The 13075-nt window shown below is 35.5% G+C and overlaps 1 protein-coding gene across 1 annotated transcript; it reads left to right on the forward strand.

Moving 5' to 3' along the window:
- Positions 1 to 2345: 2345 nt before the first annotated feature.
- Positions 2346 to 8252, forward strand: LOC149778829 (uncharacterized). The gene is made up of 3 exons (XM_089938384.1): positions 2346 to 3155; positions 6401 to 6447; positions 7101 to 8252. The coding sequence occupies exons 1-3, from the start codon at positions 3083 to 3085 to the stop codon at positions 8250 to 8252; spliced, it is 1272 nt and encodes a 423-aa protein (XP_089794510.1). The 5' UTR covers positions 2346 to 3082.
- Positions 8253 to 13075: the final 4823 nt, after the last annotated feature.

Consider the following 13075-nt stretch of genomic DNA (forward strand, 5'->3'; position numbering starts at 1 on the left):
ATATTAGTCAATATAATTAGGGGAATATTAATATATTAGTCAAGATAATTAGGGGAATAGTAATATATTAGTCAATATAATCAGGGGAATATTAATATATTAGTCAAGATAATTAGGGGAATAGTAATATATTAGTCAATATAATTAGGGGAATAGTAATATATTAGTCAATATAATCAGGGGAATAGTAATATATTAGTCAATATAATTAGGGGAATAGTAATATATTAGTCAATATAATTAGGGGAATAGTAATATATTAGTCAATATAATCAGGGGAATAGTAATATATTAGTCAATATAATTAGGGGGATATTAATATATTAGTCAATATAATCAGGGGGATATTAATATATTAGTCAAGATAATTAGGGGAATATTAATATATTAGTCAATATAATTAGGGGAATATTAATATGTTAGTCAATGTAATTATTAGGAATAGTAACATATTAGTCAATATAATTAGGGAATAGTAATATATTAGTCAATATAATCAGGGGGATATTAATATATTAGTCAATATAATTAGGGGAATATTAATATGTTAGTCAATGTAATTATTAGGAATAGTAACATATTAGTCAATATAATTAGGGAATAGTAATATATTAGTCAATATAATTAGGGGGATATTAATATATTAGTCAATATAATTAGGGGAATATTAATATGTTAGTCAATGTAATTATTAGGAATAGTAACATATTAGTCAATATAATTAGGGAATAGTAATATATTAGTCAATATAATTAGGGGGATATTAATATATTAGTCAATATAATTAGGGGAATATTAATATGTTAGTCAATGTAATTATTAGGAATAGTAACATATTAGTCAATATAATTAGGGAATAGTAATATATTAGTCAAGATAATTAGGGGAATATTAATATATTAGTCAATATAATTAGGGGAATAGTAATATGTTAGTTAATATAATTAGGAGAATATTAATATATTAGTCAATATAATTAGGGGAATAGTAATATGTTAGTCAATATAATTATTGGAATAGTAATATATTAGTCAATATAATTAGGGGAATAGTAATATATTAGTCAATATAATTAGGGGAATAGTAATACTACTTTAATAGGATATATTTCATTTAAAAAAGCAATAAGTTTATATATTCTGCATTCTGTAAACTTAGATCTATCTTGTGCAATTCTTAATTGTTATTAGTTAAAGCAGCATCTAGCTCGCGTTTCAAGTAATTATTCCCTCTGTGTGTGTGTGTGTGTGTGTGTGTTAGAGAGAGAGAGAGAGGTTGAGGGAAGTTTGGTAAGTTGAGCAGATATAAATAGATTTGCTGCAGATGAAACTTAATTCCATCCATATGGATTTTACAGTGGATAATTCGAAATCAATTCTTCTCCATTAAATTATCCCTTCGCCCATTTCTCTGTGTCAATAGTGTCTTTACAATGAAAAGGATTTAACAGAAATAGGCATCGGGCACTTTACAGTCAATAAATATTTGATACAATCTAAGTACTGCATGTTTGGATTCATTATGCATCGCAACTCCTAGTTCGTCAATGTTTGGTAAGATTTGCCTTAAACTTAGGTTTATCAAGTTCCATACCTTTCGTTTTATTGCAAAAGGATACACTTTTTAAAACAGGAGTATAATCAAGGACAGAATTATTTTTAATTTTCTGTCTAGAGGAAGAGTAATTAAATCCCTGGCATAGGATCTACTACTTGAGACACTTAGAACAAAATATCATTGTCAACATTTTACCTAGTTTTGACTGATGTACATGTATTATCATAGTACCCAGACTTAAGTATCATACGTTTATAATTCCAGGTAGGTATATAACGTGCTATTGTTTTATCGATGTTTCCCTTTTCCCAGAGATTTAAACTGCGTTTGAATCTGCCTCAATAACCTTGCCAGATATTTTGTGAATTTAGTTTTCTTCCCCACAGACTACAAGCTTACACCGCTCAGGTGGCCTAGTGGTCAGAGCGTCCGCCACGTATGCGGGAGGTCGTGGGATTGATTCCCGGCCGAGTCATACCATAGACTTACAAAAATGGTACTAACAGCTTCCTCGCTTGGTGCTTAAGCATTAAGAGGTTAGTGTTAGGACTGGTCGGCCTGGTGTAAGGATAATGTGACTGGGTGGGACATAATGCTACATGTCTGCGACATGATGCCCCATTGCTAGGCATCACTATAAACTGCCACACTGCAGACATCGTAGCGATATGACTGAAAAATTGTAAAAGCTACGTAAAAAAATTCCAAATTACACCCACACAAGTTTGTATTGGGCGTCTATGGTTTTTCTGATGACTAGGCTGGTATTGATAACTGGATAGTGACTGATCATGTTTTTAATTATGGTGTTAGCACAGGAGTAACATTGGACATGTTTTGCAGCAGGTTTGCTGTACCCGGATCTCTCGTGTGAATCGGATAAGAGTGAAAATTGCAAATGTTAACTGAGCCAGCGCCAGAAGGATGTCGTGGGTTGTTATATATAGTTGACTGAACGATCTGCAATCAAATTTTGTTGTGTTCTTGTCATGCCTTGTAAGAAGCCAAGATACAACGACTTCATCGAATGCGAAATATACTAGGAATAAATATATTTATCTATTGTTGAGACTTCACATGTACCTTGGAAAAATGGAAAGCTTGTATTATAGCGTATATAAAGAGCCCTGGTTACAACTATCATTGATAACGACGCTTTTTATGTTTGAAAGCTTTTTGTATGCCGGTAGGAAAACAATGACGGTCAATACCAAAAGGGAATAATGGATTATTTCTGTGTTCACATATTTACACTGCTGCTAACCATAAAGATGAATTAAACTATCTGAAACTCTCCAGCTACTTAATTTTGGGATGGAACTAATTTCGACACCAACACAACTTTAATTTTAATGAAGCTGATGTAGATACAAACACGACTTCCATTTGAATGGAACTATTTTTGGCACCAGTCAGTGTAAGATGATATCCATGACTTTATAAGAAGGATCCATTTTTGCGTTTTGCTGTCTTCGAATAAATGCTAGACTTTCTTTATCACAGACAGGAATAACCATAGATCAACATGAGATTGTATTGGCAGCTGATCTTCGCTACACCCCTGATAATACTTGTTATGGTGTACGGATTTCTCTCTTGTAAGTATATCCACTATTTCGATATCTGGTCATCTTACTGCTCATGTGGCCTAAGTGGTTAGAGTATCCGCCTCGGATGCGACGGTTCGAGGGTTCGAACCCAGGCCGAGCCATACCAAAGACTTATAAAATTGGTACTAACAGCTTCCTCGCTTGGGGCTCAGCATTAAGAGGCTAGTGTTAGGACTGATCGGCCTGGTGTCAGGATAATGTGACTGGGTGGAACATCATGCTACTTTGTGCGGCATGATGCCCCAGTGCTAGACATCACTATAAACGGCCACACTGCAGAAATCGTAGCAATATGACTGAAAAATTGTTAAAGCTACGTTAAAAGTCAAAATCATGCATACACACGCACACACAATTAAACGTACACACACTGGTCATCTTAGTAATTCAGTAATGACCATAAAGATAGTTATATGTTGAATACAAATCTGCAGAACGTTGGACATATCCCTTTAAGCCATGTACTACGTCATGAATTAAGTCATGTATGTTTTAAAATAAACTCTGTGGCGAAAGTTATGCGGGCACCTTGTGGAATACCAAATTAATCAAGAGAAATAAAACACTCAAAATTAAATCCGTTTTCCCCTGCATAAAATAAAACATCGGAACTTCTATTTTATTTTCAACTGCCGTCAAATTGACTGGCAGAATAATTGTAACAAATAAAATTGATATTATAAATCACTTACGTGATTGACAATGATGGCTTTCTGGGATGATGCTAATGGTCTGCCAATTTCTTTTTCTCCTCACAAACAAACATTTGAACGTCACCATGATTAGATGATAAAATGTCTTTCAAAATGAGATCATCAAGCCAATGTTATTTTTGGCCTTAGACTAAAGTGAGGCTTTGCGAGCCAGGTCGGGTGATCTAATCTGTTCACATGTCATGGACAGAAAGTTTAAAACTTTATATTGGGCATAGACAACTAATTTAATTAACATAGTTTGTAATGTTAATGTTTTTCAAAATTACTATACTTTCGTGGTAAAGCAAGTTTACATCTGTCCATGTATAAAGTTTTCAAAACGATAAAAATTATATACCAGCCAGCTCATTTTTGAAGGAAAAGCTCCTTTATTTGTGCAAACAATCGGAACCTGGACAGACGTGATTTTCTCTTTTACACCCGGATATGTAGTGACAGTAATAAAATGAAAATGGTTTTAGGTTTAAACGCACTGTTGCGTACAAATTACACAGACACAGCCCTTGTTCAGAAGAATATTTGAAATCCCGTTAAAAAAAAAAAAAGATCGGCCAACTAGCAACTCGACTATTCAACAACATATTAGCTGGTTCCGTAGCTCGTTAAATTAGTAGTTTGTGAATAATATTAATTATAAAAGTATTTGAATGCCTGGTTAATGTGAAAAATGATGCAACCTCTGATCCAGTTAAACAAAACCATATATATAGCAATCATTAATAATTGCAAATTTCTGGCTGACGTATATACGGCTCGATAGCGAAGAACATATATTTATTATGAAAAACTGGTATTTTAAATAGAGTTTATCGACGTTTCAACCGTCAATAAAACACCTACATTTTAAGGCCTAAAGTTTAACATAAATCCTGGAAGATTGAAAAAATCAGTCAGTTTCAACAGCCGCAAACGTTTGCGTAAATTACTTTTGGAAGTGATACGTCATAGTCATTTTGACATGAATAAAGGTTACTGTAACACACGCTTGCCGTGCTTACGCAAGAGCTGTGTCACTGCAGTCATGAATTTTAGTTCAATATACCTTGTACCGTTTGTAGATACGCCACAAGGTGGACACGGCCGCGCCTCAGCCACATTATAACGCCTTGTGACGTCAACCACTGTCAACGCATTCTTTTATGGCACTTGACCTGAGGTGAAAACAGCAGGTCCGCATACTACACACCTCGATGGGGTGGACACATCAGATTGCGGCCAGTGGATTTTGCTCGGTGGTGCAGATAAATCTGCCACATGGCCTGCTTTACGAGCCTCGCCAGTGCAGCATCTTGTGAGACTTTAGCGGATTTCGTCAGAATTTTGGCTACTGCCACACCTTTCCAACAACATCGTGGGCTGTAGTAGATTGCCCTATGTGTCGCGACTAGCGCTGAGAGTATTGATTGTGATATCTCTTGAACTATAGTGGTTCCACTTGGCAGCGCAAAAAGTATTGCCGCTATGATCGTCAGCATCGTGTGCAAGGAAAAGCTTTGCTTTAAAATACTTGTAACGTACATGAAGCTGAATATGACGAGTATGACATCAGTTTACAGTTCTGTACGCATGGCCGGCCCCACCCATTCTGTCGAAGGATCCCTCAAGAGCCTCCATGTTCCCTGCATACTCGTTCTCCGCGAAGCTTTGTCCCTTCACTGGGAGTAAATCAACACTGGCATTTGAGCCAATATAACCATCAACCAGCGCATTCGGAATATACGAAGTCCTACTGAAATGTTGGACTCCCAGTGCATAAATCTAAAATATATAGTGCTTGGGCCCTGAAGTGTATCAGGCACAATTGAGTATGAATCCAATGCTATGCAATGCGCATGTGTGCACATGGGTTAGAGTCGTTACATGTCAAATCATTTTATCAGAAATGCTGTACGAAATTATTATAACAACCACGTTAATACAAGAATCTGTATCAGACATAAACAATCTCGCCGAATTATGAGAACTCGACATTGTTCATCATTCAATGCATGCAACATACAGTCGATTTCAATTTGTCATTCCAGTAATAAAATGGCTAACTTGAAACAGACTGTTCTCTTTATGATAGCATGGCTTTATGCGACATAGGTCTGACTATCGTCAAAATTTATAATAAATTCCAAAACATCCAGTATATAAAACAATTCTATCACATATAACGGATAGCAAGAAATAATGCAAGTTTATGTTTCACTAGCAGTTTAAGATTGCTTCCATAAAGCGGACAGCTTCTTGACAAATATCTTTGCATTATGACAATACAGCGAGAATTAGCTCTCTAAGTAACCTAGCTGCGGTGAAAGCACGTGGCCAACGAACTCGAAGTAATAGTGTTTCTTCATCGCATGCACTTTGCGCTTTCAGCAGCGGCTAAATCAAACTCATTATTTTGAACATGTATATTACGTAATCTTTATTGACATATTTTAGATTCAGTTCTTTCCTTGCTGTCGTTGTTGATATCTTTAAAGAAAAACTTCTAGTCTTTCAGATAGTCGATCTTTTTGACTATTTCAGATAAACTATGGACAATGGAAATCTCCGTCTCTTCCGAGACAGAAACGGTATGTGAATATATACAAGTAATGCGACAGAGTTATTTCAATGTGTGTTGTTTTTCTTGGGTGAACTATCAGCGTCGTTAACGTTAGAAATAATCAAATCTCGTTTTTTACAACAAGCTTAAAGAACTGTTAAAGCAATTGGCCTGACCTTGAATTCATAAAACTCTCAAGAATAAGGCAGAGAATTTACTCAAAACTTTGAGGTCGGACGAATCCTAATTATCATTCATGAATGCATAAATGTTCAGATCGCCTCGATGTGAAATGTTGCAAAATTTGAAAGTTTTTTTCCTTGGGATGAACTATAAAATACCAAGTCATAAGTTAAAGTCTGTATCATTTGCTAAAAAGGTTGTATGAATTGCATTCCAAGTCTTTTTTTGACCTGGAATAGGGTCACTCTCACTTTGCCATGGAGCCAAATTTACCAAGAAATGCTTGAAGAAAAAAAAACATGAAAATGTCAAATATAGGAAAATCTTGACAATAATTTTTATATGAATATTTTATCGAGTATTGACTTAATAATTTCCTTCGCTCTGGGCTAATGATGACTAAATTCCCTAAGAAATAGACATATAATAATATATCCCACTCATACTTGACAATGCATTCAGTTAAATGTGAGAACAACATGTTAATTGTAATTGCAGGTGAAAAGAAAAGCACTTCGCCGAAACGTGGCGGACGATTTGGGAGAAGACTCTCTCGGCGAGCAAATAGCAGCAAAACTTAGGGATAAATGTGATAGAATCCGAAGACTCCCATCTCAAGGATTCATGATGCCCATAACCACAAACAAAAAACACAGGCTTCTTTACTGCCCGATGTGCAAGCTTGCTTCCACATTTTGGACTCGCTTTTTTATGATGCTAAAGTTTCAGAACGTATCGGCGGGAATATATCTTTCTCCATATGATGTTCCTTTATCTCTGGCTCCTCCGACAAGGGAACGTCTTATTAATAAGAACGGATACCAGTTTCCAAATGCCAATGAAATGTACAGCTTTTTGTTTGTCAGAAATCCATATAGTAGGATTTTATCCGCATATGTTGATAAATTCTTTGCCCCAAACCCATTGTTCTGGAAAACTGGTAAAAAAATAGTTGGCCTCTTTAGAAATAAAACCGTGTATGGTCGAAGGAACGACAAATGCGGTAGTGATATGACATTTTCCGAATACGTGCAGGCAGTGACTAAAAGACACTTATTAAATGGCAGCGTCGACTGCCATGACGCAGACTATATGTCATACTGCCACGTATGTGACGTTGCATATAAGTTTGTTGGAAGACTGGAGAGCTTTTACGCAGACGCATTTTTTCTTTTCAAGAAATTAAATTTGAATGAAACATTAAAAATTATGAGGAAAGAAATTAAACGTCTATTTGACCAGGACGCCGTGTTAGATAGTGCATCATCAGTTTACAAATGGCGGAAAGACATCGAGAAGTGTATTTCTTGGGATGATGCCTTGAGACGTGTGTGGAAGAAGCTGCAGATCCGAGGGGTAATAGGAAAAGACAAATTTCCACTCAGTGAAGCCGAGTCGAAACAGATAACTCGAGATGATTTTATTAAGCTTGTCATAGAAACACAGGAACGTACCTCATATGCTCTTAGAACGAAGCAGCGGAATGAGGCATTTGTAGAGATATTCCGTACAGTTCCATTGCAGGAACTGAAGGACTTTAAAACAGCTTTTGAACGTGATTTTTATCTTTTCGAATACGAGCCATCGCCAAGGAAAATTTTCAGTCGAGTCGATGATATTCAATACTTTGGATACCTCGATTACAAATAATTGTCTTTTCTATTGTGTTACTCATTTTGTTCTAAATTGACAACTCTCCTTGCAAAGACGTTCATTACATGGAATGTTTGAGTTCCGACTGAAAATTGATGTGAACAAGTGTTTAATGGTAAATTTGATCCCGATAACAATATATTTTATTCAGCTTCCGTCTTCTACTGGATGTATTGTATGTAATATTTATCTATAAAGCAACATCGTCAGATATAAATGTAGGAAATGGCAGATTTAAAAAGAGATTTTGCCATAGGTATTTTTAAAATCTTCACACTATTGCGAATAAAGGGAATATTGTATTGATGTTGTCGGCAATATATTTTATATTCTCGCAGACATCATATAACGTAATTGAAGAACGTCTTCTACACGAGAGGAAACACTTTTCTGTCATATGTTAGATTACGTGGAAAACTTTAGAGTATGTTCAGTGTTTGCGATTCGCCATTCATCAAGAATCTCCTTACCTGAACTGGACTTGATCAAAAGATAAATTAGGGTTAATTTTTTAAACACATTTAACTAAAGGATTTCTAGGAATAAGTTCATATCTGCTTAAAGCTTACTAAAGGGACTATATAAAGATGTGTCACATGTGTGTTACAGGTGTCACAGGTGCATATGATACGCATCCTTTCATATGCGTTCAGGTCATGTCTCGGCAGCAATTCTGGTCGGCACTAAAATTAAGTCAGTTCGTCATTATTCTTACAAGTCATTCACTCACTTTTCCGCGAAAGACAAACGAGAAAAGAAGACATAAAATCAGTCTTGACCTTTTATCGTCTGATATAATTACAGTTACTTTGTCACAGCTGAGAGAAATGATGTACTCCTCATTTTCTCCACACTAGTTCAACACACATTCAATATTTACAATAATAACATAGTTATAACGTTCACGCTTTTCTCCTTTACAGCTTTTGGTTTGTAACCTCTAAAGAAGTCTCGCTCTTTATAAGACAATGAAACATTTTCGAATGTCTGAGAAGGACAAGGGGAAGTTATTCAGATACATATTATCGCCTTTGATTGATATTCTTGGATCCAAACCTTTCCACAAGTCATCATCTGTAGTACCGGCTATTCAGTAAGAACAATATAGATGCAGTGACTAGACGAGATTCCAAGCAGTGGCACTCTTTCTATTATTTGGACCTCATAGTCTAGATACTACTTTTCTTTATTGTTTTGTCTTTATAAAATAATTCATGATTTTCTGCACACGAAATGCTCATCTTCGTTGAGTTTCACGAATTTTTCCTTGTTTTATACTTAACCCACATGCTGTGATTTCAAGAATATCATGATATAAAAAGCATGTTTTCATCACAACGGTATGTCTTTCTACTGCTACATAGTAACATCTAATATCTAAAACAATTTGGAAAGTATGAAAAAGTAATACTTTACTAATAAATAAACAGGTACAGGTCACGTAAATAAACAAAACGTAAACTTTTACTCCAAGTTTCCAAATTCAATTTTGCCGCAAGCTGCATTGTAGACTAAAACTGTAGACCTTCAATTCCTAAGTTTAGAACGCGGAAGAATACATATTTATTGCAACCTTGAAACGATGATGTAGTGTCAGCGGATAGGTAATCAGCTTTGTGATTTTCCCCTGACTCTTCAATCACTGATATAAAAAAAAGTTTGAGATTTAAACGGGCCAACAAAACATGGCCAACAGAAATAAAGTTTCAGTATGAAAAGACTTCCTTCAAAATAATACGCTGTTGCCTATCTCCCTCTTAAATCAACTAACATTTTAAAAAGGTATTGGGTAATGCAAAACCGAAAGTGTTTTATGTTAGAATCTTTACCAGAATTTACCAACATCGGTTTTACGGACTCTTTGTTTTACATGTTTTCCCCTTTTCAAAGAAGTTAGCATTACCCAGTACGTCAAAACCAGACATTTTCCCTTTCGTCAAAATCTAGTTGAATGTAAATTACAGCAAACCAAACAATTTTGTTTGTAATGCTCCGAGTTTTACAAAATTCAGATCAAACAAGTATTAGTTTTCATCACGCTTACAACCAATACATCGTCACAATCTAATCGAATTTAAATTATACTTTGGCCAAATAATTTTGTTTTTTATACTGTAGATGTACTAAATTTAGATCAAACAAGTACTAACTTTTCATCACGCTGAATGCCAATATAAATGGATACCGAATCAGAAGCATTTGGATAAACAAAAATCGTTTTCAAACCGTTTACATGATTTCGGCACAATCTGCCATGCAGTCCATAGAAAAGTACAGCAGTACTGAGATAAGTACAGCAAGAAGTCGATGCTAATGTTATGTATAACATGCAAATCGTTGCACATCTGAAGACTTTGACTTGCTCTGGGAGAATTTATAACTACTCTTTCAGAAGCCTACTGTATTGAGGAGAATGAGCTATCGCTGTATATTACAAGAACGAAATTGGTGTTTTGGTATCATATTAACCTATATGACGTCATATCAACCTTTATTATATGCTCATTTTTTCTCCTTTAACTTTGCATTGTCAGAATTGTTCAATATTTTACGATACTGAACTCGCGCACAACTTCATATTGCACTTATAAAAGAACTACTTTCTGTTGTAAACAAACAATGGGCGCAGACGCTAGCACTTTTGATTTGTAAACAAATGATGTACACTCGCGTAGTAGGCGCTTTGCGTTTTAGTTGATTAAGTTGGTTTCTGAATGAAGTAAAGCAGATGTTTAGTGGACTGCCACATACCAGCTGCTTTGGCACATTCCGCGTTAACTTTTTTGATACAATAATTTGGATTTAGGCTAGCTATACAGTAGACGCCAGAAAGGGTCCTTATAAATAACATGCAAGTGACAAGGCATAAACTGTCTTCTTTAGCTGGTAATAAGAATGGCAAATAATATACTTACAGTTGTACATCCTGAATTTCCTCAAAGTGTACTTTCTTTGCTCTGCAAATCCGAATTACACGAGCCATATCATAGGTTATCAATCTTGATTACACATTTCGAAATTGTACTGTAATTTCGATAAGTGCAATTACATCCTCCTTACTGCACTCAAAATGAAATAAGCATTAAATTCCATAGCGTCTTTTTGATAATTGCAATCGAAAGACTTCATAGTTTTTCTACATTATGATTTCAAACATTCACTGACAGAAACAGAAACACATTTGCAGATGTCAACACGCTTCTCCCTCGCTTCTTCAATCCGATGTATTTCATGTGGAATTGTCACATATAAATCCAGTCCATAATCACGTAATTTCCTAGAATCGACAACAATATCAAAATCTATTTATTCCAGATCAATGAGAAAAGTTGTTGCAATGCGCATTCATTCACAAGATGACTCCAAATTTCAATTTTAACTAGACACGCCATTTTCTTTCGAAAGTTATGTCTAGCGCGCGACTAAGTTCAAATTTATCTGGGTGAAGTTATGTGCGCAGTAATAATGGTGTTGTGTAATCATGAATCTGCGCTTGTGTATTTAGTTTAGAATACGGCATACATTCAGTTACGTTGTTTCTTGTAGCGTATTTTGTTAATATAATTACAGATTAGGTAGAATAGGAAAATGAGCATATAATAAAAAGGTTGCTTCATTTGTATGGGAAAATATGAATTTATTTTGTCATATGGATATACTGCACTCCCAAGGTCGTGCAGTATTCCATCCGAAAAACTTTTAATTTTTCCCATACAAATGCAGTAACCTATAAATATGACGTAATCTTTGATCCAAATACCAGCCTTTGTACGATCAGTAACCAAATAGTATTCCACCCTTCGGCATATGAGCTCGTCTTCATCTAGTAGCACCAACCAATCTTGCCAATACTGAAACTATCACCATCCCCGAATTACCATTAAATGAACCCAAACTAAGATTTGATATTTGCCGTTACAAAAGGTTCTGCACCAGTCGTATCGTTTTTTAGGGTATATTCATTGTATTCAAACCCTCTTAGTATCGTCGATGTATACAGATGTATCGAATGTTAGCGACATGGTTGAAGATTCCTTATAATGGGTACAGTTGGCCAGACTTGCAACACTGGTATCAACAGCAGATAAGACATCCAAGACTACTCTGGAGTCATATGTTTCCAAATAGAAAATTCTAATTGCCGACTCTAAATATGATATGTATCAGTATGTTTTATCTACATGGTGCGTAAGTGTGGAATTCAATTCCACAAACAATCCTCAGAACGTCAATCGCATCATTAGAAAGTGGCACCCTCATTCGAAAGAACTGCACGGATAAGAAGGTATTGGACCTCTCGCGTACATAACTCACATACCTGACCAGTGCATTACTCATGGGGGGGGGGGGGGGGGCGGGGTGAATCGTAACCTTACAAGTGTCCACGAACAATAGAATGTAGTCTGACTGATAATAATAAGTCGACAACTTTTTGAATGTATTCCTTCATCTTTCTGTGGGTCAGCTTTTATATGCTTCAGTTCAAGGGATGATAGTATGGCGAAGCCATAATTGCGTCGTTTAAGTATATATCAAAACTACTGATCATGCCTCCTATGGTTGATTGCTTATATGCATGGTTTTTCTTTCCGTCGAATAAAAAGCAGAAACTGAGAAAGAGTGCATCTCTTTGCTGAAATTTCATGCATTTCACGTCTCTTTCTTCGCCAAAGAAAATAATTTTCAAACGTTCAGTTCGTGTCGGGGTTCTGCGTAGAGTGTTTTGATTTTCAATTGCAAAATAATTATTTGCATAGGTCTCGGTGACGTTTCTAAACCTTAAACCGCGAACTTGACCTACCATTTGTAAAATCTTCTTA

This window comes from Sinohyriopsis cumingii, chromosome 17 (assembly GCF_028554795.1).
Source record: "Sinohyriopsis cumingii isolate HCF-2022 chromosome 17, ASM2855479v2, whole genome shotgun sequence".
Taxonomy (NCBI): Eukaryota; Metazoa; Mollusca; class Bivalvia; order Unionida; family Unionidae; genus Sinohyriopsis; species Sinohyriopsis cumingii.